Source organism: Coffea arabica, chromosome 11c (assembly GCF_036785885.1).
Source record: "Coffea arabica cultivar ET-39 chromosome 11c, Coffea Arabica ET-39 HiFi, whole genome shotgun sequence".
Classification (NCBI taxonomy): domain Eukaryota; kingdom Viridiplantae; phylum Streptophyta; class Magnoliopsida; order Gentianales; family Rubiaceae; genus Coffea; species Coffea arabica.
In genome coordinates this window covers 44,635,374-44,660,195 of record NC_092330.1, presented here as the reverse complement: position 1 = coordinate 44,660,195, position 24,822 = coordinate 44,635,374, and the positions used below count along the sequence as shown (strand labels likewise).

Here is a 24,822-nt window from a genome sequence, read left to right as displayed (position 1 = left end):
ACTGCAAGAAATCGACAAAAAAAATTACCCAGAAAAGAAAGAGAAGTCCAAAAAAAAGAGGAACAGGACAAAAATGGCGTCGCCCGGACTCGAACCGGAGACCTTCAGTGTGTTAGACTGACGTGATAACCAACTACACCACGACACCTTTGTTGTTACGCCGGACAACAGCTTAATGAGTTGTATTGGTTGACGTGCTCGCCATTTTTTATCTTAAAAAAAAGATCAACCGAGTTGAGATTTTGGAAGGAAAAACTGTTCATGGAATTGCATGTAGAGCTAAGGGTTAATTTCACAGACCTCCCCTGAGGTTTTTAATAATTATAGAAAATTTCTCTCAATTTCTAAAAATTACACCTACCTCTCATATTTTCACTATTTAAGTAATATTCTAGACCCAGAAAGCTATATTTTTCCATAATTTCTATAATGCCCTTGAGTTATAATTCACGATACAAATGTAAAGAAAAAAATGATTTACAATCTCTATTTCATTTATATTTATTTCCTACTTATCAACGTCCAAATCATCACTACATAAACATTTATTTTTGTTCTAATGTTTCTCTTTTACCTAAAAATTTATGATACAGACCATTGTATCAATTATAAACGCTACATCATATACCCAAAAACTTACCTATAATTTCATAACAATATTAGATTTTACTTAATATACTACAATATTCATCAATATCCCAAAATTTCAATTCAATGGCTGTCAAAAACTTACCCAAAATGCTATAAACACTATATAATATATCCAAAAACTTACCTATAATTTCATAACAATATCATACTTTACTTAATATACTACAATATTCATCAATATCCCTAAATTTAATTTTATGGATGTCACATTTACAAAATAATCTAAACCATTGCTACTAATATCAATATACAATATATTCCATTGGCACAGGATTCAAAATCAATCAAATTCTCTCGATTGGAATAATATCAATAATTGTAAATAAAAAATAGAAACACAATGCAGTTATAAATATATACCAAGAACATTTTTTTTCATGATAACCATAACAGTATAACTTATATTTAGTTCATATTCCACTTCTTATCCTTAATTTTTATTTTTTATCACTGTCATTATCTTCATCTCCATCTAATTTGATAATGAAATTAGCACTCAATTTGTTATTTGACAATTTCAATTTGCTAATACCTATAAAAAATTGGAAACAAAAATGGGAGCAAGGAAACTATTTACTAATAATGGAAAATCGAGAATTGGGAATAGATACCAAGATATATAAGTATTGGTGGTTTAATGTGTATGTCGATTTTATGAGTAGCCACAGTACATATTTGGTTGATAATAATAAATTAATGAGTTTGAAAGAAAAAAAATATATATATATATATATATATATGAGGAAGATAATAGATAGTTAAATGGAAAAAACTGTAGTTTGAATTATTAGTTAATAATAGATGAGAGTGTTTTAATATTTGATAGAATTTTTCAATGAGTTAACAATTAATAAAAGGCATTATTGTCTTTTTATCACAACAATGGAGGTCTTTGTAATTATGTAAACATCAAGGACGTCGAGTGAAATTGTCGAAAACCTCAAGAGAAGTTTTTAAAATTATCCCTAATAATAATGGGGGATAATTTTTTGGAGCCGGACATCATATCCAATAATCCCATCCCTATTTTTGACAGCAAAGCTACAATGCCTGGCCAAAAATTTGCAAGACCTTTGGTACACAAACGTTTCCTACATTCCTGGGGCTTCAGTAATGTACCTTATATAATGATCTATATCATCGGTTGCAGCATTTTGGTGGTTGCTTCTCCTAGCACTTTGTCTAAGGTTAGGGAAGAGACCACTTTCTTCACTCTTTTATTCTGTATTTTGTTCTCCTTTGGGGTAGCTCGAGGGCAAGGGAGGAAATTTTGTTGTGCTTGTTCTCTCATCCTTTGAAGCAGCTCCAAACATGGGTGGTTATTCCAGATGGATTAAGCCTGAGGTAACCCTCATTCTTCAATTATTTATTTCTATTGTTGAACCATCATTGTTACGTTATGTTTGCTTGGTTTAACCAAATCTTGATTTCTTGCGCATGGTTCCTTACTTTAAATATTAGAAAATTAGTTTCAAAATTGTCACCATTGCTAAGGATTAGGAATGGCATCAAAAGACCTGGAATTAATTTCTTCTCTTTTTTTAATGTAATATTTGAATAGGTATATCCACTCCTGGCACCAGTTGCCGCAGTTGTAGGCCTATGCACCATGCAACTTGTGAGGAATATCTGTACTAATCCTGAAGTCAGGTACCTTTTCTTGATTTTTTTTTCCCATCAAATCTGGTCCTGTTCGAACTAATACCAGTTGTTTGGCAAAGAAAAGGTGAACATTCTAGATTAGAGCATTTTAAGGATAAAGGTTTTATGTTGTCAATTAAATGATGTCTCTAGTTCTAATGGATTTAAAGAATGTTGTACATTGAGATTGAGAAAGCAAAAGACTCAGAAGAAATTTCCACAAAGAAATACATTGAGACTAATGCAAGCTAATTGAACATTGTCTGACCTATATTTCCAATCTCAGGGTTACTAAAGAGAATAGAGCTGCAGGGGTGCTTAACAACTTTGAAGAGGGTGAGTATTATGCACAACATCGTCTTAGACAGTTCCTTCGAGGCAGGCGCCCTGAGGTGATGCCAAGTGTTAACAAGTTCTTCTCAGACCCGAACTGAAGCAGATGTTTTAAGAGTTTTGTTTCTTTTGAGTTTGATTTTGGTTATTGCCAAATGTTAAAATAATGTGTAGAAAATTTCAGCCGCTTATCTTTCTTTCTTTTTTTTTTTTTTTTTGTTCCTGGAACAACTTTAAGTTCCAAAGCATTTGATAAAAATTGTTCAAATTCTAGTAGACAGAATTCTATTCCAAAGCATCTGGGTGTCTGAACTTGATAAAATTGTACATGCCACGACATAGAATTGGGAAAAAATAAATACTGATATGTTATTGATTGTTAGCTTATGGCTTCTAGACAAAAATTAAGTATTAATCTCCTTAAATCAATTATCAGAGAGGCTCCATTTTATTACAATTTGAGGTCAATCTAGATTATCAGATTGAACTTCCAGCTTAAATTTTATACTGTACTATCTCAGGAGCAATCTGACAGTTTTTCAACTTGTACTAGTTCTCTTGACACCATATATCATGGCATCAAATGTTTATTTGTTCTAGCCTGTGACTTTCTTTACTAGCTAATTATTTTGTTTGCCTTTAAAAGATGGAAAAATAAAATAATGAAATAAAAAATGATTGAACCGAAAAGCAAGTTAGAGAGATTTGTTGAAGCAGCATCTAATGAGCAGATCAGAGAGCATCATCAGAAGTCACTTTGAATTCTGTTGAAGTTTAATTTGGAATGAATTTGGAATCACGAACAAACACTTTTTAATTTATAGCTTGAACCTTAACATCTCAAATATTGATAATGTCATGTTTTACCAAAATTATTGTATATTCATGATACTATTGCATATAAATCACAATCATTACAATTTTTTTTATAAACAAAGAATATAATTAAGCTAGAAAAATAAACATACATGTTATTTGAATTCTTTGTATTATCTTAATTCTATTTTTATTAATAATGGAGTATAAATGATCCACAACGTAAAATTTTTTTGGCTTACATTCTAACAATTGAAATTTCATAAATAGAGATAGTTGGGGTTTTTCTATTTTCCTTTTCTTTTATTCATATTTTTAGCACAATCCAATGCGAAGCAAAAGTAACAAGTTTACTTTTTTCATATGAGCACAATATTTTTTGTTTTAGTATTAGTTTTTTTTATGATCATTGAATTGGAATGAGAATTGTGGCTAATTAACAATTTCAATATCAATTTTTAGTATATTGCAGTGTATTATTTTTTAATTGCCAACTTTGAATCCATAATCACTATCATTATTGTCAATTATTAGAATGCACTAAATCTGTCTAATTACAATTGTCACCATAAACGAAATTTACTTAATTTTAAAGCTTTTCATTTCACAACCGCTACCATTATTCTCTAATATTGCAATACAATAAATAAATGTAATCATTATATCACCCAAAACAATTTGGATAGCATTTTCATTTTATCATTCTTCATTTTAAGATTACTCTTATTATAATTCTTATTTATCATTTGAGATGGCTTCTGGCTTGATGGGTGGATTTGATTTGTTCGAACCAATACAAATAAAGCATTACTATATTACTATCAATAACAACGTTTGTCTTCCCCTGAATATCAATGATTTGTATTTGGTATTATTTGAATTGTATTCTAACTTTTCAATTCATTTGCTATTTACTTTATGTTATTTTATGAATAGTTTTCAATTTTTTTTTTTTCAGTTTTTCTTGTTTTGATCGATTGATATTAATGATAATAATGGTTTTGCAAGGTGCTATTTTAGATTTCTTTTTTCAGTTTCTTCATATGGGGGTGTATTATACTTTTATTTCTTTTAATTAGTGCCACATTAAAATGTAATAATTCTAATTAAAAGATGTATGGGTAATTTAGGGATAGCACCCCAAAAACACCCCACTAAGTTTTTCAGTTTTTTCTTGATTGTTATTAATGATAATAATGGTTTGTATGGTGCTATTTTAGATTTCTTTTTACGGGTTATTTCAATCTCTTCATATGGAAGTATTTTATTTCTTTTAATTAGTGTCACATTAAAATGCAATAATTCTAATTAAAAGATGTAAGGGTAATTTAGGGATAATGGAAACTAAGATAAAAAAGTGCTTGCACTCCCTAATGCAAAGATTCGAACTTTTTATATACTAGTAACTAGTAATGATAATGATAATGATTGCTCTGAATTCATGCGTAGCTTTGTCTGGAAGAGCTGCTGGTGCAACATGATGGGATTGCTTAGTTTATCACTATTTTCAACCAAAGCTGGATAATTTTTACTGTTGGCATGATCTTTTCAAAAATTCCGTGACCAAATTTGAGAATGCTGAAGAATTATTCTCAAGCAACTGAGCTGGAGTGTCATACTCGATAATTTTACCTGCATTAACCAACAGAGCGGTTATAGAAACTCAAACCTACACTACTACTGATGCATTGTGTAATTAGAGTGACATGAAGCATAATTTGTTCAATTTGCATTCACGTAATCGAAGAATTTGTGCCTGCTGCCTCAAACTTTTATGAACTGTGAACCCGGTGATGCGAACTGCAAAAACACACCTACTATGCATAAATTTCTTGGACAGCTTGGATATATCCACAGGCTATCTTTCGTACATAATCTCAAAAAATTCACCATATTATAACCTCAGCCTTGCATGTTTTTGAAGGTTCTTGTCCACTTAATTAGCATTTCATATTAAGAGTTGTGCTTTCGTGCAATTGTTTCATTTGTGCTTACCTTCCCCAAGAACCAGAACGAGGTCATTGTCAATGACTGTGGGTATTCGATGTGCCACGGTTAGTACTGTGCATCTGCTTGTTTCTGCTCTTATTGTCTTTTGGATTAAATCATCCGTTGCGGTATCCACTGAAGCTGTGGCCTCGTCCAGTACCAAAATTCTCCTTTTCTGTAACAATGCCCTGGCCAGGCACACCAGCTGCCTTTGCCCAACACTCCAATTTTCTCCATCTTCTGCCACTGTTTCAATTGCCAAGTTTAACAAATTCAGCAAAATAGAGTGGTATATATTTAAATTATTTCAAGACCATCTTCCTTCATTCTTTGTCCTGTGCTTGTGTCCTTATGAACTCGCTCATTTTTGTTTATTGTGAGGGTGATGGAAGGAGTTATACAATTGATTTGGGAGCATACCTGGTGCGTCAAGAAGCCTTTGATCCTGTTTTACTATCTCAGCTAGATGGCATTTGTGCAAAACCTGATGACCCAGCTTGTGATGGTGAGAATTAGAATCCATATGCTTCCAAGTTCCAAATTGTTAAAATAAATGTTGCTTGAGAACTTACCTCCCAGATGTCTTGATCAGAACATAGTTGTGATGGATCAATATTGTTCCTTACAGTGCCCTGGAACAAAATTGGATCCTGTGGGATTATACTTAACTTAGATCTCAAATCAACCAAACCAATCTTGCAGATATCGAGTCCATCTATCAGAATCTGCCCATCTGAAGGTTCCACCACCCTGAATAGAGCTTGGATCAAAGTAGACTTTCCACTTCCTGTTCTTCCTACAATGCCAATTTTCTTTCCAGCTGGAAAGGTGCAGGTGATTCCTTTAAGAACTCTCGGAAGAGCAGGGCTGTATTGCACATGGAGATTTTCAATTTCAATTCTTCCATGGGGTGGCCATTCGGAATGGGCTGGGCAACTCTCACTAACTAATGGAGCTTCACTAGGTATATTAGTGAATTGAAGAATCCTCTCAACAGCTATCATTTTGTTCTCAACATTACAGAGGTTCCATATAACCCAAGCTTGGAGTACATTTAGATTCAAACCATAGGTGGCCGCTAGTCCAGCCAAACCTGTGATCGGCTCAATAAATTAGATAATTTAGAGTGAAAAGGGGTAATGGTGCAAGAAACCAAAAGTTAAGAGAAACCAAAAGGGGTAATTTAGACTGAACTTTCTTTACTTGTGGTCGCAGCAGAGTCACAGAGGCAAACAGGAAAAGTGAATAATTTGAAGCAAACGAACTTCATATAAATGCAGTTTCTTCTCTTAGCTTACCATTCCTAAAGTCTTCCTTTTATTCCTTGTTTCAGATATAAATAGGGTTGATTGAATCAGGACCAATGCAACTGGTGATGCTTCATATGGCTCATAGGGACAATATAAGCAAGTTGTAACAACATGTCATAGAAAAAACAATATGGAAGGAAATACTTACTAGGGTCTATTGCAGACCGTGGAATGGTCACCAAGATGACAAGGAGAATAAAGAAAACAAGGTTGAACAGGAAGTTAATCCTAAGACAAAGCCATTCCATTGTGGATGAGTTGTAAAATACAACACGAGAATAATCATCAACGAGATGCAAATTTTTTTTTGAGAAGCGGGTCTCTTGATTGAAGCAACGAATTGTTGCAGCCCCAGCAACCGATTCTGAAAAGTGATGGAGGATTGGAGCTTTCTGAATACCAACCATCCTTGCTAGTTCTCTGGCTGTGGATATATAGTAAGCCTACAAAAGTAAATGTCTTTTGTGATTGACCATTTAGCTTAATCATGTAATAGCACCGAAGTTGTGGTCTTGGCGTACTAAACTCTCTTCCCCTTAATATGTCTCTTAAGAGATTTCAACTTGTTTAAATTGAAGTTTATGGAGATCAAATTACGATTCTAATAAAGAAGTCAAGTTACCTGATACCACATGGAAATGGCCAGGATAACAAGGAAGAGGAAGAAGACCTGCCATGCGACATGGGACATAAGGATGATAATACTCAATAGCTGGATAAGGGCAAATGCTAGTCCAGCTAATCTGTAGGGAATATCAGTGTCCACTACGCTTTGATCTGTAGAAGACTAAGAAATCACCAACTAAAACTATTCAGGATAATCGCTATCCGAAACTGTAAGGCAATAGTAGACAAGGAAGTTGAAAAGGTAAAAGTTACTAACCCGACTGAGGATTCTGCTCGAGGGTGCGTTGTCAAAAAATGACAAGGGTGCACGAAAAATTGACCTTATCATTCCAAGGAAGAGGTGCTGAGCAGTCTCAATTGCCACAGTTGACAGCAAAAATGCCCTTGCCAATATAAAAAGTGAGCTTCCAGCAGACAACAGAACAAAAATGCCAATCAATTGCTTGCTTGTGACCCTGCCTAATTCATTTGTTCCCCAAGCAATCCAGTAATTGCTGGCTATCTGCAGTCCCTGGAAGAAAATCTGACAAAAAAGCATAAGAGGAACAAGTGCTCCTTTGTATGCTGAGGTGATAAATGTTGAATAAACATGCCATTTGACCCGGCCAGTTTCTGTTATTTCATGCTGACTCATCTCCGAATGCCCGGAACTCATGGTGAAGTCTTCATATTTTTCTTCAATGACTTGAGGTTGATTGTCCTGATGGTAGCCTTTGACTATGTGATAACTCTGTTGGGGAGTTGTTACTTGATTCAAAGTTTTCGTATGAGCTGCTATTTGTTGAATAAGTTCGCCATTGGGATCAGCAATTAAACCTTGATACTTTCCTGATTGAACAATTCTGCCATCTTTCACCACCTATATCCAAAGGATGCATAATTGCACATAAAATAAGAAGTAATCAAGGAAAAATCTGAATAACACTTAAGAATTGTTGTGCGTTCAACTTACCAAAACAAGATCAGCAGCATCTAAAAATTCCAACTGATGAGTTACATAAATCACAGTCTTAGTGCCTAAGAGTTTCATCAAACAATCCTGCAAAACAAATGGACAGTTAAAAGCAAGTCTAATTATCTTTGCTAGCAGAAAACACAAATATGGAGCTGAACTGAGGATCTTAGGCAGATTGTTTAGGTGTTTCTTGCCTTGAATATATGACTTCCAGTGTGTGCATCAACAGCACTGAATGGATCATCAAGTAAAAGTATATCTGAGTCACTGTAAATTGCCCTTGCCAGTTGAATCCTCTGCTTTTGTCCTCCACTGAGGTTCATTCCTCTTTCACCCACTATACTTAGATCTCCCTTGGGCCATATCTCAATATCCCGGTCCAAAGCACATGCTCTGACGACTTCCTCATAGAAAGTTTTCTTCATTTCCTTGCCAAACAATACATTGTCTTTGATAGTCCCCGTCTGGATCCAAGCACTTTGTGAGACAAAGGCCTTTGTTCCAAAGGTCCTGATACTTGCACCAGAGCTCCTAGGAATTTCTCCAAGTATACTATAAAGTAAACTTGACTTGCCTGATCCAACAGAACCACAAATAACTACATTGTAACCCTTTATGATTCTTATTCTGTTAGTGATCTTGATTGTGGGCTTCTTTGAGTTATTAGCTCCCCATGAATATTCTCCAGCTTCAATCTCGACCACTACATCAGATGGATTAGGAGCATCATAGCATATTGGCTTGTTCTGATCATCCTCAATAATGAAGTTCTCTATCCGATCAACTGAAACTTTTGTTTGTGCAACCATAGAGATTAGCTCTGGTAGATTGTAGATGGGTTCTTGGAGGATCCGAAAAGTTGCTAGAGCTGAGAGAACTGTCCCTGATGATAGTGGTGTCTTCAACATGATGCACACGCCAAAGGTCACAACTGAAACTAAAGTTGGTGAAGCCCAGAAGAGAAAAGCAATAGCTGAGCATGTATAAAGGTATTTCTTCAGCCAACTTCTCTCAGTTTCTCTTAGTTGGATCAGCCTCCTAAAAAATGTAGACTCCCATGAATGAAGTTTCAAAACTCTCATGCCCTTCAAGGTCTCTGAAGTAGCTTTGATTCTCGAGTCTTTAGCTTCCATTATCTTGGAGTGAAGCCGCTCTTGCATATTGGCCAATGGGGTGTTGCTCAACATCACCAAAATTGTGGTGCAAAAAGCAGTAAAAGAAGGAGCAGCACCAAGATTCCTGTACAAGATAATCAAGGCAAAGAGAACCTGAACTGGAAGCAACCAAATTCCATGAATGTACCAACAGAAATCTCCAATTTTTTCAACATCCACGTTGATGAGATTGATGATTTTACCAGTGCTCATTCCACCAAATTTGATTGACAAAGATTTTTGGTAAATCAGCACAATGAGAGCTGCCCTAAGTCGAATCCCAATACGATGAGCACCAAAATACCAATGTCTTTGGGACACTGATTCCACTGTCTTTGTTAGCAAGAAAACGAATGCGAGAACCAGTCCTTGGTGCTGGTTTGAACCGTCACCTTTTGTTGATAAGAAGTTCACGAAGCTCGTGATCAGCAGGGGACCAACATATGAAGCAAGTGTATTGGCTCCTAGAAACATCATGCAGTAGCATGTCAATTAGTAGTAAAGTTCAATCATTAATCTGTTAAGAAGTTTCTTTAAGTTTTTTTGTTTCTTTCAAATTATCTACTTGCTTCCTCATTTTCTTAAACATGAAAATTGTTGGAAGAAAATATAAATTTACCAGCGTGTAATCTTTATCCTTGTTCTTAACATGTATGCAGCAGGATAAATTTCCGAAGCGGATAACGGGCCAGAAGTATAGAAACATCTCATTTGCAAATTTTACAGAATGAAGCGTTACCTGCAAAAGCTGCATTAAGAGCAAGAGATTTCCAGATGGTATGAATTATGGCATTCAACAATGAAGATTTCTGTTTCTTTTGCTTGCAAAGAGACTCTTCCAAAGAAGAAAAAGCTTGAGCTGCAGTTTCGGATTTTGGAATAGAAGGTACATGTTCCAGTTTAAGTTTTTCAAGGTAACCTATCTTAAAGAGAGGATTGAGCCAAATAAATGTGAGTTTGCTCCAAATCCCAGCAGTGGAAAATGCATCCAGGTGTTCAGGCTGGTATTCAACCTTTTTCTCAAGAAATTGTTGTTCGGTATCATTACGTTCCTTGGCAGAACGGTTAAGCAAAGCATTGAAGGAGAGCAGAATTGAAATCGGTAAAGAAGCAATATCAACTACGTTGATTTTTGGTAGAATTTTGGGCAACACTGAGTATTCAAACCTGTCAAGGACGTAGACAGAAACAAATAGTATATCAAAGATGCATGAAATGAACCACCACATGATAAGCACCAATGGCCATCTTTTCTGTTCTCCGCGAGTTCTACCAAAAGAAATAACTGCAATAGCACAAGCTAACATCCATGTCAGGAATGTGAAGACAGAATCAACAGTAAAGGTTTTGAGCCTCCAGAATTCATAGAAACTATATCCAAGATACGAAATGGCAATTACGAAGTTCAACAAAACAGTAATCTTGTTGAAAATTGTTGATTCTCGAAGATTTCCTCTCTTCGTTCGTTCACTTTCTCTCCACCTCTTCCACGTGTCTTTGAAAAGCCACATGAGAAGCACGAAGGAGAATACCACATTGATCAACTTCAGAGTAAATTCCATCAGGCCAAACTTCAAAGTCCAAGAAAAATCTCAGTTCAATCAACTTCGCAACTTAACCAGAAAGTGAAAACTGCAGCACAGGGTTGCCACCAAAAACCATGCCAAAGCACAATGTTGTTCTGTTCTGTGTACAACAAATGCAAAACCTTAGAAGCTAGCATAAAAAGCATGATAACAATATATTAAAAGACAAAACATACCATAATATAAGCAGTAAAGGAACAGCCCTTCAAATTTGGAACAGTATTGGGATGTCATATATATTCATGCAGAGCTACTAAGAATGAAGAAAGCACGTGGACCTTATAAGTAGGTGAGAGATGATGAAGGGGAATCTGAAGATGAGACACAAATATGCTTGTAGGGGACCGGAGTCTTTTAAGTCTTACTTGTGTCCTTGTGTGGTAAAAGCACTCACGTCAGCAGATTCTCCGAAGAGAATTGGACCTATCCCTAATTCCCTATCCTTATGCATCTTAGTTCTCTATTACTGGTGGATTCTAGTAGTGCGCTTGGCTCTATGGGATTTCAGAAAAAATGGGACCAAAAACTCATAAATGCCTTTGCAAATCTGTGTTTGTGAACACATCTTTCCATCTCACTCTTTAGAGGCTGTGAAGTGTCAACCCGCAGACTAAGAATGTCTTCATATGTGTCTCCATATTTTCGTTCTTTTGTTTTTTACATGTAAACAGATTTATAGAGCTCACGGAAACAATTCTTGCAATTAATCACTGAATCCCATGTTGGCTTTTATGGACCTAAAATCCCGTGGTTGGATTAAATGGCGAAGTGCATTCTGAGATAAGATACAATTCGGTCCTTTTATTTTATTTCGTTATTCTTAATTAGAAATATCATGCATACAAAAGAAATTCTGGAACTACTAGCAAATGATTGCTTGAAATGATTAGCAGAAAGAGTAAGTAAAAGACAAACTATTCAGGTCACGTATCAAAACTAGTATTTTGTCAGAGTTCTATGAAGCATGAGAAGTAATTACGAGTTAATGACTGGATGCTTGCATGTTGTTGAATCAGTCTAGAAATATATCTGACGAATTTGCTGCTCATATATATACAATTTCAAACCATTCCTTTGAGTAAGAAGAAGAAAAGACAGTGAAAAGTGATTGAATATAATGCCCTTTCTAGTGATGAAAATGGTAATATTCGTGGTGCTGGTGCTGAAACAACACACAGCACCATCCCATCAACCGGTAGTTTAGCATTACTTATGCAACGTAGGACTCTCTATCAAGGCAAAGTTATCACATTTACTTAGCCTTGATTGTGCCAATATTGTAATGGGGCATGTGGCCGTAAGTCATTTGCAATTCTTGATTGACTTACCTTATCAGAAGGAACTGCGTGGCTCCTAATTGTTGGCGTGTGGAGACTGCAAAGAAACGTACTATTCCTATGTGTCCGCTGCGTGCCAGAGTAACCAGATAAATATATGACGGGACGGGTAAGGTATGGAGCACAAATTGTGAACTGTGAAGTTGCTCGCTTGCAAGTTCGACATGGATTTGAGAGCCATTATTATATTTGTCGCCGCAGCCATGAGGGTCCGCGACACAATTCAATAAAGTTTGCCATATCTGATTCCTTGTTTTTGATGGCTATCATGTGCTTTACCATAAGACACAAGTAGAAGAGAAAATGAAATTTTAAATTTTCAACTTGGGACTCGAGAGTTCTCAATTGCGTAACAATATGATACTTATAAGCAGTCCACTACTATTTCTAAAACCTCAGTGGATCGATCATGTTGTTGGGTTACATGTTACCTGTCTGAACCTACTGATTAGCTTTATCTGAAAGATTATTAACCCCAGACCTACATGCGACAGATAATGTTCTTAAGTTAGCTCTAAATTAAGCAGACAAGCAAGGCACCAAGATCGAGTCCTCAGCAGTTTAGCCTATATATAATATGAGCAGTCCAAAATGTTTCAGTTTTTTTGCTTGTTCTTTATGGCGTCTCTTATCAGCTAAGATCAGACGAATTTGCATTATTCAGCTATCCACTACAGGATACGTTAGAGAGAGTAGCTAAAAGTTCATGTATAGCCATTAACTTAGAATTCTTTTATGCTCCCACAGAAGACCTCAGTCATGATTCAAATATTTTGAGATCATATCTGGGAAGTTTCGCAGCATTAGAACAACGTTTGTTTTCTTGGGAAGTTTTACTGATTTGGAGTGTCCTACTCCTTTTCTGTGGTCAGTTTCTGGTACTTTGTTAACAAGAGTAGACTAGATTGCTTTGCTTTAGCCATTTCCATCTGCCTTCACGTACAAACAGCCATGATCTTCTCCACAGTGCTTCTTTGCAGCCAACCAAATCTGACTGCATAAAACACTATGCCATAAGTGCTCCACTATCACTTTCTACAGCTCAGCGGCAAGAGTTTTCTTCGCAGGCAAATGCTCCTCTTCTTCTCCTGTCAATTTTGGGCTGAAGGTTATATTAAACACAGGATATGACAAAACAAGATAGAAGCACCCGCCGGCCCCCAACCACAAAACCCGGAAGGAGCCGCTACTTGGGAATTTGGATTAGAATTAGGAGTGAAGTGCATGCTTGCTTGCTTTTTCAAGTGCGCTTTCTTTGTCTAACCGCTCAGAATATTCGTTGAATTTTGTTAGTTTGTCCACAAAACATTCTTTCTTGTCTAGTATATGTATATAGAACCGTATCCTTGAGCCAATGAGTTCATCAACCGGACGTAATAAACCAGATATTTGTCGACTCGATTAATTTGTCGTGGCCTAATCATCCGGGCAAGAGAAACATTTCAACTTTTGGGTGGTCCAGAAGTTCAGGCCCAATTCATTCCCCCAATTTCTGTTGCCAATAATTGTCACTGAAGCCTTTTTCAGCCAAAGCCCACCACCTATCAATAAAATTGACAAAAGGAATGATCAGTTAAGTATCGTACAAAATATTCACAAAATGAGGCAGTTGATGAGCACATAGTGTCAACATTTTTTTTTTGTTGGGGGGGGGGGGGGGGGGGGTGGGGGTTCTTCAAAGGGGTGTCAGGCTATCATCACATTTATGGGTTAAATCAGAATCTGGTGAAAGACAGAAATTTTCGAAAGAATTATAGCAGAAGTTATATCTTTTTCTTTTTCTCTAACAAATTTTTACGCTTTCAGTCAAAACATGTTTTAATTACCTTTTTATCTCATGCACATCAAATCGTTATCGTGTATATACATATATATATATTTTTTTTAAAAAAATAGCAATTCAAATAGGCTCTAGGACGAACAAATATATGAAAAGACCTGGTAGAACCAATGTAGAAAAACTAGGGGCAGACAAATGCATGAAAAGACTAGTAGAAGAGGAGAATTCTTGAAAAATAAATTGAACAACAAAAAACAAGTGAAAGATTTATAGAATTGCAAAACATGTTACACGCATATTAATTCTATGAAAACACTTCTTGACATATGAACTGTAAAAGAAACTAAAAATGGCAGTGCTATACCAGCGATAATTGTCTACATAAAGTGTATTACACCGAAAGAGTCCTCATGCTTTACAGTTACCCTATACTAACCTTCCTTATGTTAACAAAATGATACGAGTCTCGACCCTCAAAGGATAATCAAAAACACAATTCACGAGTCTGGATTTAGAATTAGGTTCAACGTTTGGGATGGAAATTCTTTAACCAATCTTGGACCGTTTAAGAAGGATTAAAACGGTTAGAACGACACCAAAATCAAGTATATTGTTTGATTTGATAAGTCAAAAATCACCTTAGAACTACTCTAAGATGTTTAAGGATAATTTTCACAAGCCAAAAGAACTATTTCTCATTAAAAAAAAAAGAAATTTTGAAATTTTTTGATAAAATTACTCTTCTCTATTCTCTCTAAAGAAAACGTCGCAAATTAGACTTATTTATAATCTTACAAGATTCAAAACCTAGTTCTGTTTGGAAATAATATAAGTTTTTTAATTCGACTAATAATACTAGTATTTGTGTCAAACATGCTAGAGATGTCTCAATAGACTTACATGATCCAAACAAATGCTAGAAAATAGAAAATAACTCAAAATCGCTAAAAATTAGGAAAGCTAATTCGACAATGACCGGCCTGGGACGTTAAGAAGAAGTCACTCTAATAATGCCAAATATTCAATGAGGAAACAATTAAAATGGGCTTTCATCACTTTTCAGAAGGGCCCAGACAAACCCCCTCGCCCCCGGGCCCCAAATATGGTGGATATTGGAAAGGGATTTGCCCAGCACCAGTCAAGCCGGGTTAGAAATTGGAGCCCCGGAGAAAGTAGGCTCCGTTTTTGTCCCACTCAGATTCAAGTTCCCAACCGTTAAATCGCCAATTTCAAAACAATTCGACCGTTAACCAAATTACAAGTAGCCGTTAACGCGTCACCTTTGCTTTCTCATTTTTGTCCAAACCCTAAACCATTTCTTCATATTCATGTTCCTGTATCAATTATCAAGAATCGAAACCCAACTAAAAGTGCTCTTTTGTTTGTTTGATAACCCAACCGTATATTGAGCACCATTTTCTTTCATTCATAAACCCTTCAGAAGTCTGTCATTAAATTTCTTGTTCGAACATTTCTCAAATTTCTTAGACCTAAGAAGAAAATCATGGCTGCAAGAATAGCCACCAAAGATATCATCACCCTTCGTGGATCAGCAGCAATAGTCAGCGAATTCTTTGGTATGTTTGATCCTTATTTCATTTCTTTAATTTTCCCCAAAATTTTAATTTTCTTAAATTCTTTAGTGGTCTTGGTAAAATTGTACCTAACTTTTGTGTTTCCTGCAAATTCTTTGCAGGTTATGCAGCCAACAGGTGCAGAAATTAAATACTCAGTTTTCCCTTTTTTTTTTGGGTTGGGGTCTTGAATGTAGAATCTTGGATGCTAAGTTTTTTTTTTTTTTTTTTGTTCCTCTTGATTTAGCATATTGTACAACCGCGGAGTTTACCCTGAGGAAAGTTTTGGAAAGGTGAAGAAATATGGGCTACCTATGCTGCTTACTCAGGATGAAGGTGTCAAAACCTTCATTTCAAACTTAACTTCTCAGCTTTCAGGTAATTCTGGATTCGGGCTACTTTAATTCTCAATCTCGATTTGAAATTGCATGTGACTTAAAGTTGTTCAATTGGAACTTTGTAAAAGAATGGCTGGAAGCTGGGAAATTGCAGAGGGTAGTCCTTGTCATCATGAGCAAGGCCAGCGGTGAGGTCCTAGAGAGGTGGAATTTCAGTATTGAGACTGACAGCGAAGTGGTTGAGAGGGGGTATATTTCCTCCTCCATCCCAGATTCTTTTTGTCATTTTGGAAAAGGAAATTGTGCTCCTATGCTTATGGATTCTTTGGTTTGGTATCAATTTCAGTGTCTCAAGGGAAAAGAGTGATAAGGAGATTATGAGGGAAATCCAAGCTATCATGAGACAGATAGCTTCCAGCATTACTTACTTGCCGTGCCTGGATGAACCCTGTCAGTATAGAATCGAGTTCATCGGGTTATCTTATTTCTTGAAATCTATTTATTTATTTATTTTTTTAATTTTGGGATGGGCTAAATGTGATGGTTTTTGTTACTGAATGCAGGTGTGTTTGATGTTTTAGCCTATACTGATAAAGATGTTGCAGTCCCATTTACTTGGATTGAGAGTGATGCTAAGCTGATTGCGAATCCACAGATGGTTAAGTTACATTCCTTTGACACAAAGGTAGGGTCTGCTGGGCAGAATCAGTCGGAATATAGCCTTGACTTGTTGAAAGTTTCGCAAATTTAAGTATTGAGGTTTGTTCTTTAAATGCAGATACACAAGGTTGACACTTTGGTATCATACAAGAACGACGAGTGGGACGAGCCGTAACGTTCAAATCTGTGTTGTTTCCGTCTTGGTTTTATTCAAATTGTGTGAACTCTGGTGAATCGTTGATTCACATCTTGTTGCAGTGGTGTGTTCTGTAATAGTTGATTTGTTAGGATGAGCAGCTGCAGCTGAAAACTTGTGAATTTGTTTTGTGAATCATTGATTCACACTGTTAAGACATTGATGTATTTTGTACTGGTCCTTTTTTTTTTGGATGAGCCAACTGCAACTGAGAACTTCTGAATTTGATCTTCTGTTGTCCCTGCCATATATCATCACACTTTCAAGTTTCATCTGGTGAGTTGTCCTCCTGATTTTGGCTGGCTTGCTTCTGAACTCGACTTTCAATTTGGGCTCCTGTACATACATATATGCTCAAACTGCCTAAAACTCGCTATTGCATTTTAATCTCTTCGAAGGTCCTCAATTCGGAGCTTTTCTCTGCATTTCATCAAAGCCCTTAGAAAGGGGTTAAACCCTTATGCAAAATCCTGTCGCCTTTATGTTTTGAGCCATCAATTTTCGTGCTGCTCTTAATCCTCTGTCCCAAGTTTCTGTACAGAATGTGCACTTGCATCAATCGGCAGGTCCCAAGTTTCTGTACAGAATGTGCACTTGCATCAATCGGCAGGTCCCAAGTTTCTTGGACCTCTAGCTGCAAGCGCTACTATTATTTGAATGGGAGCTTTTGCAATCTATAAATATATTGTTTTTAAAAAATGACGCAGCATGACGAATATATCTAGCTATTCTCTTTCCTGTGGTTAACTAGTGCTAGGGGAAATTCTATCGTGTGTGGTACCCTCCCTTCATCCCACTTTGATAATTTTGATTTTTTTCTCACACAGTTTTAAAAAAATTAGTTAATTTTGTAAAAAAATAAATCTAGTCTAATATTTTTCTAAAATATCTTTATATTAATATTAGAAATATCACCAATCGCTATACTTTTTTTTTAAATTTTTTAATTTAAATTATAGGATTCGAATTTAGAATCTCTCACTCACTTACACATCATCTCCCGAATTACCCAGCTCATCCCTCTCTCCAATCACCAAACCTGTATATTAATTACAGCAGTAATGATGATGATATATATCAAAGTAGTTATTGGTGTGGAAAAGTTGATTGTATTAAATAAGATAAACTACATTTATTAACGACAAAATATATTAAATGAGGGTAATTTAGAGAATTTAAATGTTAGCTATATTCTTCAATTGGAAGGTAATTTGCAATTTGGAACAAATGAAAAAAAAAATAAAACAAGACTATTAAAATAAAACAAAAGAAACATATCACATTGTAAAAATAACAGTGTGAAAAAAAAAAAAGAAAAAGAATCATGAGATACCATAAATATCATATATTACATGGTAGATGGTCCCCTAATACTAGTAGTATAATTATTCATTTGGTTGCACGTTATCTTCATTTTTTGTGAACCTTAAGACTTTCCAATTTGAGCCCTTAAATAGTTAATGGTGTTCATAAATCCATTTTGCAGGAAAAAAACGTTTTCCGGTCTTTCCAAATACTAGAAAAGGCAAAAATCTGGAAAATGCGAAATTCAAGGTGATAAATAGTACCAACATCTAAACAACCAACAAGAATTAAGACCGTCCCAATTACTTCTCTCTCCGACTCACTCTCTAATTAGTCCAGTATCATGTACGTGTCTGAGCAGCCCCCTCGAGCCATCGACTTCTACAAAGAAGAAGATAATCCCGAAGCAGCCACCGGAGATATGATCATCGAGGTCTCCACAGCCAACAACCACCTCCCTCCGCCCCAGCACCGCCAAGTCTTGGGCGTCGGAGGAGGGGGTGACACCACCAGCAGCGGTGGCGAAGACAACACCAATACAACCCACCCATTATCTTCTTCTTCTGACTTAAAAGCCCCTAAAAAACGAGCTGAGACGTGGGTTCAAGAAGAAACTCGAGCCCTTATTAGCTTAAGGAGAGAAATTGATTCCTTATTTAATACTTCGAAATCTAACAAGCATTTGTGGGACCAGATTTCTCTGAAGATGAGGGAAAAAGGGTTTGATAGATCTCCAACTATGTGTACTGATAAGTGGAGGAATTTGCTCAAGGAGTTTAAGAAGGTGAAACAGAATGGGGACAGAAATGGGTCCGCGAAGATGTCGTACTACAAGGAAATTGAGGAGATTCTGAGGGAAAGAAGCAAGAACAGTAGCAGTTACAAGAGCCCTCCTCCTACTTCTTCCAATAAAGTTGATTCCTTTATGCAGTTTTCTGATAAGGGTACGTTGTAGAAAAGAAGTTTTTTAGGTTGAATTTGCACTTGTGTTTTATTGATGATTTTTAAAAAAAAAGTTAAGCTAGTGAAATGGAGGAGTTATAGGGACCGTCAGTCCTACTTCTTGTAATAAAGTTAATTCATTTATGCAGCTTTCTGATAAGGGAATGCATAAATTTAACTGTTGTTTCTTCTTTTATTTTTTATTTTATTGAATTTGCATCTCTTGGTCTTGCGTCAAGGAAATTTGAGTCATAGTAGTAGAGGGAGAAACAAGAGCCCTCTTCCAATTTATTGAATAATAGAAGTTTATTCCTTTATGCTGCTTTTGGTAATGGTTAAGATTTCTGGTGTCTGGGTTGAATTTCCATTTCTTTGTACTGTAATGAGGAATTACAAAGCAAGGAGTCAGAAAGGAGTATAGGGCCCTCTTCTTAATAAGGTTAACATGAATTTTTTTGTTTTTCAACTTTTGTTGTTTTTGTGACTTTATGTGGCTGGAGGAAATGCAATGAGAGATGGATTGAGTTTCTTTTCTGGTTTTGATGTTTCATGATGGTTTGCTGTAACACTGTGAGGAAATTGCTATTGAATGGACTTCAAGCTAAACCTTGTAATTGTCTTTACTGTTTTGCGTGTGTATTTTTGTGTGTGCGCTCATGCATGTCTGTGCATGTTTTAGTGAAAACAGAATTTCTAGGAAGAGATACTTGTTGATTTATAGAAAAACTTATTGCTTGTAATACAATCTTATTGTCCTATTTTACAAATGCAGGTATTGATGACACCAGTATTACATTTGAAACAGTCGAAGGTTTGTTATATGTTAAGCTTTTGTCATTTGTGCTAACTGTCAATTGCTTTACTTGAGTATAGTTTATATAACAAATTACAAATAACCAAGTTTATGTTGAATTTGCAATTCCTCGCAAATGTTTGCCCCTCCCCAAGGACTTTGATAAACTGCATGGACTTTTGCTGAGGTTAGCACTATTGAGAACTGTTTAGTAGTTAAGTGACAAAAGTTGATTTGTTTGATGAAGGTCCTTCACAAATTAAAACTGCTCACAAATTATAATGGCTAGCACATTCAATTTCTACTTTATAGTTTTGGTAACTAGGAAGTTGCTCGTGTTGCCTTGTACGCGCTTAACATGTTGATTCACGTATGATTTTGATAATTTAACTTGAGATTTAAAAGCAAAAAATAATATAGAGAATTTTCTTGCTGGTAATTTTCGTGCATGGATTTCAAAATGTTTGACTGCACAGTATGCTCTTATTTAATGATATTATGATGTTTAGAAGTATGCTTTGTACAAAGTTTGCTCCATCCGCATATGATCATAAACCAGTCTGGCTTGGTCTACTTTGCACATAGGTATAGCACTAAATGTTGTATTTGTGTCTATAGCCAAAACTGTGGTTTAAAGATTGGAGAGTAGCCAGTATGTGTAAAACAGAACATAAATGTGCAATGGATGAGAAACAGAGTACATGAATAAAAAATGAAAAATGCTAGAAACAAGGAGAGGAAGTTTCTAAATGCCTCTGCATCTGTTCCATACAGGGATCAGATTGTTAAAAGAGAGCAGGCATCATTCGTTGGTTAGATCTCATGGTTCTTCTTTTCCTTTAGTCATGTTGCTTAACCTTGAAAGCTGACAGTTTGCTCTTAACCATGATCTGATTTTGCCAACATTGGGTAGTTTTTCTTGTAGATGAACTCATAAGCATATCTTCTGATTCCTAAATGTACTAGATCCATTTGTCTGGAAAATTCTTCATTTATGAGTTGGAGTGGTCTGTCCATTTGACAATCCACTGCAGTGCTAACTCTGTGCTTTTGACATCCTTGCCATGCAGGTGATGGTAGGCAGCCCCTTAACTTGGAAAGGCGGTTGGATCATGATGGGCATCCTCTGGCCATCACTGCAACAGAAGCAGTTGCAGCTAGTGAAGTTTCCCCCTGGAACTGGAGAGAGAATCCTGGAAATGGTTAGAATAATGCATCCAAATTCCAACAAGCAGCATACAGTTTTTATGCTTCTTATAAATGTTGCTTTTGGTCGGGGATGCAATTGATTCCTTCTTAAACATAACTCTAATCTATTTTTTTGGGGCTGGACAAAGCCATAGTTATCTTCTGGTAACAAGATGGATATGTGTGTGTGTAAATCGTGCCCCTATCATAGTCAGTGGCGCTAATTCCTTGATCGAGAGTAATCACCCAATTAAAATTAAAAGAAAATATTGAGATCTTGAAAACACCGTGATATATACTATGCAATAACCTTGGATGACTAAGATAATAATTTGGTATTTGAAATGGAAGCTCTACAGCCTTGAGGTGAAGTCAATCTCAAGTCTCACACAAATGATTAGTTTGGAAGTAACATTCTTGGTTTAGGAAGGTTTAGGAATAGGCAGCCTTACCCTTTCAAGTCGAGGCAGGGCTATGTACTTTACGTAATGTTCTATTAATGGTACTAGCTCGAGAGAGTAGATACGGAAGCTAAATAGGATAGGGCAGCTATTGTTTCCAAAGAAGAAATGAGTAGTCAAAATAAATGTTTAATGTAAAATTTGCAGTCTGCTTCCTTTGGAAGTTCACTCTCGCTGGTTATCCGCGATCTCAGATGAAAACTCAATAAACTTGGTAGTGAACCTTGTGCAAATTCGATTTGGTATTTCTTTTCTTTGTAGCATATACAGTCAGATTTCAGTAGCTGCGGAGCACAATGTCATGGACTTGGACAAGTCTTAAGATCTGTAATAATTTTTTCTTTCTTGTTTTGTTTCACTTTGTCCTTGGGCAGGTCATCAGAATGCATCATATGAGGGGAGGGTCATATCTGTCAAGTGGGGGGATTACACTAAAAGAATTGGTATAGACGGCACTCCTGATGGCATCAAGGAAGCTATCAAGGCCACTTTCAGGTTAAGGACGAAGCGTGCATTTTGGCTGGAGGATGATAATAACATTGTCCGAACTCTTGATAGGGATATGCCCTTGGGGAACTATACCCTCCATGTTGACGAAGGTAGTGCTACACTTGTATGCTTTTTAACAGCCAGAAGATGGTTAACGGTCCTGCATTACACTTCTAAAGCAATTCACGGCGATAAATTAGTTCCGACCAGTGTTCTTGCTATGGTCATGGTGATGCACATTTCTTTATTCTTAATTATAAAATAGACAAATATTACAAGCATTTTATAGTAATTCTGGACTGAGGCCTGGTGTAGATTGTGTTTGGAACTAAATACCACGGCCCAGCCCTCAGGTCTGCCATTTAAATTCTTCTGGTGAGATCTCTTTTAAGTAATTCTTCTGATTCGCAGGTCTGACAATTAAATTCTGTCTGTACGAGGAAGCGGATGACTTGCCGGTTCACACTGAGGATAAAACGTTTTACAGTGAAGATGACTTTCGTGATTTTTTGTCTCGTCGAGGATGGACGTGTCTGAGAGAGTACGATGGTTACCGAAACATCGATAGCCTGGATGATCTGTGTCCTGGTGCAGCGTATCGCGGTGTAAATTTAGGGTAGAATTAGCAGAATTTAGGAACTTAGACCCTGATTTGGATTTCAAACATCGTACCAAAACAAGAAAGTTAATTCTCGAAATTGCGCTTTGTTTATGTCTTTGGGTTAATTACGTTTTGACTGCCTTGGAAGGTGGTTTGGCCAAATGAGTACCTTGTACCTAAAGGTGTCAAAATGGATGACTTGGGCGGATTTGGGTTGGGTAAAATGGGTAATGGGTATAAATGAGTTGACTCACTTATACCCATTTAATAAGATGGGTATAAATGGGTAAGTCAAAAAATAAATTGGGTAACCCAATTACCCATTTATAATCCATTTATTTTAACTTTTTGTAAATTCATTTAAATTCATTTTTGCAAATTAAGTTATCAATTTATACCACTCTTTGTATCCATCATTAGTTTTAAATATTTATTTATAATGTTCAATAAACTTAATTACCAATTTTTTTCATTTATACTCTATGTCACAAAATTACCTATTATTTAATAATTGAATAATAAGAATATAAAAATTTGAACTAAGTACTATAAAAATTAATATAAAAACTTAATCCAAAAATTTTGAACCCTTAACATTTTTTTCATATATAAATTTAAATTTTCATTTTAGAAAGATAAGAAAATAGGCTAAAATTTATCATAAATCAGTAATGTTGAAAAATAAGCAAGTTAACAAACTAAGAGAAAATAAAATAATAAGATAATACCAACAAACAATAATAATAATAATAATAATGAAACAAAAGTAGTTAACAACATGACAAAATGAAAATTTTGAAAAAAAAAATGGGTGGGAGAAAAGAAGAGACTTGCGGGGAAGAGAATTTTAAATGGGTTAATTGGGTTTGATGGGTTACCCAATAATACCCATTTATTAAATGAGTATTATTGGGTAACCCATTTATACCCATATACAAAAATTTAAGATACCCATACCCATCTATTCATGGACGAGTATGAGTAAATTTAATTAAGCGGGTTGATTTGCCACCTCTACTTGTACCCCTCCCTGAAAGTGACTTCTGTTGAGTGTCTCAAGCGGAATTAATGAAGAGAGGATATTGTACCTTGCAAATGTATGTATTTACTCTGGACAAAGAAGAAGAGAGAAAATTTCAAATGGCACCCACTTTTAGACCGCCCATCATTTTTAAGCGCAGCAACTCTTCCTTTCATAGTCTATTATACAACTAGTGGTGCAGATTAATTTCAGGATGGACAAGGGAGGAGAGAGAATCAAGCAATGGTTTTATTTGTTTGCAAATATTTTGAGGCTTCGTAACTTGTGAGGCTTGCTGGAAGATATTCATCCGGGATCAGAGTCATTTCCCGGTTGCAGACGACAGCGAATAATCGGTACTTATCCTTTCGGTTAATCTCTCCCTTTGCAAATCCCTGTCTGGGCAATGTGCAGAGTGGAGGTTTGAGGAGACCGGAAGAAAAATGGATGTGTATAAATCTGAGGGCCTTTCTTGGGCTGACCAGTGGGACCCCGAACCCCTACCACCTGCATCAGACAATGACAAGAAGAAGGGGAAAGATGGGTCTAACAAGAACAAACTTGGGAAGAAGATTTTGACCCTCAGCTGGATTAAAAACCTCGGCAAGAAATCCCAGAAACAATAATGAGGATTTCATTTAATACAACTAACCTCTCTTGTTCTCGGATGTGATTTGTTGACGGAAAAAACTCTTGGAGCAATCTTTTCTCATGCTCCCTGGATCAGCTGCCAAGTTTCATATATGGATGATCATTGCTTGTAACTCCCAAATTCTATATGGTATGTAGCACATTTTTCTTGTTCATTTAAAGCCTTTAGATAAATGGAAGGTTAATCTCCATTCCAGACCTTTATAGCATGGTTTAGTATGTTGTCCTTCTTTTTCTTTTTCTTTTCTTTTTTCCCAAAACTTGGAATTATTCAATCAATTAATACAAGTTTTGTTTCACATTTCCAGTTAATTTATTTATTGCGCATCATTTGATTATCCCTTACATCACACGGGGAAATTGTAGAGAAAAGAAAACTTGGTATACAACTTTCCACTCAGATAGCCAATTGAGTCAGTGGAAC

The 24,822-nt window shown here is 36.0% G+C and overlaps 4 protein-coding genes and 1 non-coding gene across 7 annotated transcripts; 3 read left to right on the top strand and 2 right to left on the bottom strand.

The window, feature by feature from the left end:
• Window positions 1–74: 74 nt before the first annotated feature.
• On the bottom strand, window positions 75–148 carry TRNAV-AAC (transfer RNA valine (anticodon AAC)). Its single transcript has one exon. It is a non-coding gene; the product is annotated as a tRNA-Val (tRNA).
• Window positions 149–1,824: 1,676 nt separating this feature from the next.
• LOC113717844 (uncharacterized) lies at window positions 1,825–2,968 on the top strand. The gene is made up of 3 exons (XM_027242660.2): window positions 1,825–1,995; window positions 2,213–2,301; window positions 2,579–2,968. Exons 1-3 carry the CDS (start codon window positions 1,963–1,965, stop codon window positions 2,724–2,726), a joined length of 270 nt encoding a protein of 89 aa, XP_027098461.1. The 5' UTR covers window positions 1,825–1,962; the 3' UTR covers window positions 2,727–2,968.
• A 1,844-nt stretch (window positions 2,969–4,812) lies between these two features.
• Window positions 4,813–11,147, bottom strand: LOC113719512 (putative ABC transporter C family member 15). Its single transcript, XM_072069865.1, has 10 exons — window positions 10,216–11,147; window positions 8,517–9,940; window positions 8,320–8,406; window positions 7,624–8,226; window positions 7,363–7,527; window positions 6,889–7,183; window positions 6,003–6,523; window positions 5,851–5,914; window positions 5,437–5,676; window positions 4,813–5,073 (listed from the first exon to the last, which is right to left on the bottom strand). The coding sequence occupies exons 1-10, from the start codon at window positions 11,036–11,038 to the stop codon at window positions 4,970–4,972; spliced, it is 4,326 nt and encodes a 1,441-aa protein (XP_071925966.1). The 5' UTR covers window positions 11,039–11,147; the 3' UTR covers window positions 4,813–4,969.
• Window positions 11,148–15,338: 4,191 nt separating this feature from the next.
• LOC113718690 (mitotic spindle checkpoint protein MAD2) lies at window positions 15,339–17,180 on the top strand. The gene is made up of 7 exons (XM_027243580.2): window positions 15,339–15,756; window positions 15,876–15,891; window positions 16,001–16,131; window positions 16,220–16,340; window positions 16,438–16,541; window positions 16,655–16,776; window positions 16,870–17,180. The coding sequence occupies exons 1-7, from the start codon at window positions 15,684–15,686 to the stop codon at window positions 16,924–16,926; spliced, it is 624 nt and encodes a 207-aa protein (XP_027099381.2). The 5' UTR covers window positions 15,339–15,683; the 3' UTR covers window positions 16,927–17,180.
• Window positions 17,181–18,432: 1,252 nt separating this feature from the next.
• Window positions 18,433–22,837, top strand: LOC140016888 (trihelix transcription factor GT-4-like). 3 transcript variants are annotated; one of them, XM_072070986.1, is made up of 5 exons: window positions 18,433–19,196; window positions 19,967–20,005; window positions 21,058–21,189; window positions 22,011–22,354; window positions 22,537–22,756. In XM_072070986.1, the coding sequence occupies exons 1-5, from the start codon at window positions 18,596–18,598 to the stop codon at window positions 22,540–22,542; spliced, it is 1,122 nt and encodes a 373-aa protein (XP_071927087.1). In that variant the 5' UTR covers window positions 18,433–18,595; the 3' UTR covers window positions 22,543–22,756. The 3 variants fall into 3 exon arrangements, with proteins under 3 accessions (XP_071927087.1, XP_071927086.1, XP_071927085.1); XM_072070984.1 differs by having other exon boundaries at window positions 18,437–19,196; window positions 22,011–22,235; window positions 22,537–22,837; XM_072070985.1 differs by lacking the exon at window positions 19,967–20,005 and having other exon boundaries at window positions 18,435–19,196; window positions 22,011–22,235; window positions 22,537–22,837.
• Window positions 22,838–24,822: the final 1,985 nt, after the last annotated feature.

Bases quoted from the DNA above. Each gene is read 5' to 3' on its own strand.
- LOC113719512 (XM_072069865.1), bottom strand. From the start codon at position 11,038: ATGGAATTTACTCTGAAGTTGATCAATGTGGTATTCTCCTTCGTGCTT. The intron at 5,677-5,850 runs GTATGCTCCCAA...CAATTGAAACAG, and splicing joins AAGGCTTCTTGACGCACCAG to TGGCAGAAGATGGAGAAAAT. The intron at 5,074-5,436 runs GTAAGCACAAAT...TGGTTAATGCAG, and splicing joins CGTTCTGGTTCTTGGGGAAG to GTAAAATTATCGAGTATGAC.
- LOC113717844 (XM_027242660.2), top strand. From the start codon at position 1,963: ATGGGTGGTTATTCCAGATGGATTAAGCCTGAG. The intron at 1,996-2,212 runs GTAACCCTCATT...ATATTTGAATAG, and splicing joins CCAGATGGATTAAGCCTGAG to GTATATCCACTCCTGGCACC. The intron at 2,302-2,578 runs GTACCTTTTCTT...TTCCAATCTCAG, and splicing joins TGTACTAATCCTGAAGTCAG to GGTTACTAAAGAGAATAGAG.
- LOC140016888 (XM_072070984.1), top strand. From the start codon at position 18,596: ATGTACGTGTCTGAGCAGCCCCCTCGAGCCATCGACTTCTACAAAGAA. The intron at 19,197-19,966 runs GTACGTTGTAGA...TTACAAATGCAG, and splicing joins TATGCAGTTTTCTGATAAGG to GTATTGATGACACCAGTATT. The intron at 20,006-21,057 runs GTTTGTTATATG...CTTGCCATGCAG, and splicing joins TACATTTGAAACAGTCGAAG to GTGATGGTAGGCAGCCCCTT.
- LOC113718690 (XM_027243580.2), top strand. From the start codon at position 15,684: ATGGCTGCAAGAATAGCCACCAAAGATATCATCACCCTTCGTGGATCA. The intron at 16,542-16,654 runs GTCAGTATAGAA...TACTGAATGCAG, and splicing joins GCCGTGCCTGGATGAACCCT to GTGTGTTTGATGTTTTAGCC. The intron at 16,777-16,869 runs GTAGGGTCTGCT...CTTTAAATGCAG, and splicing joins TACATTCCTTTGACACAAAG to ATACACAAGGTTGACACTTT.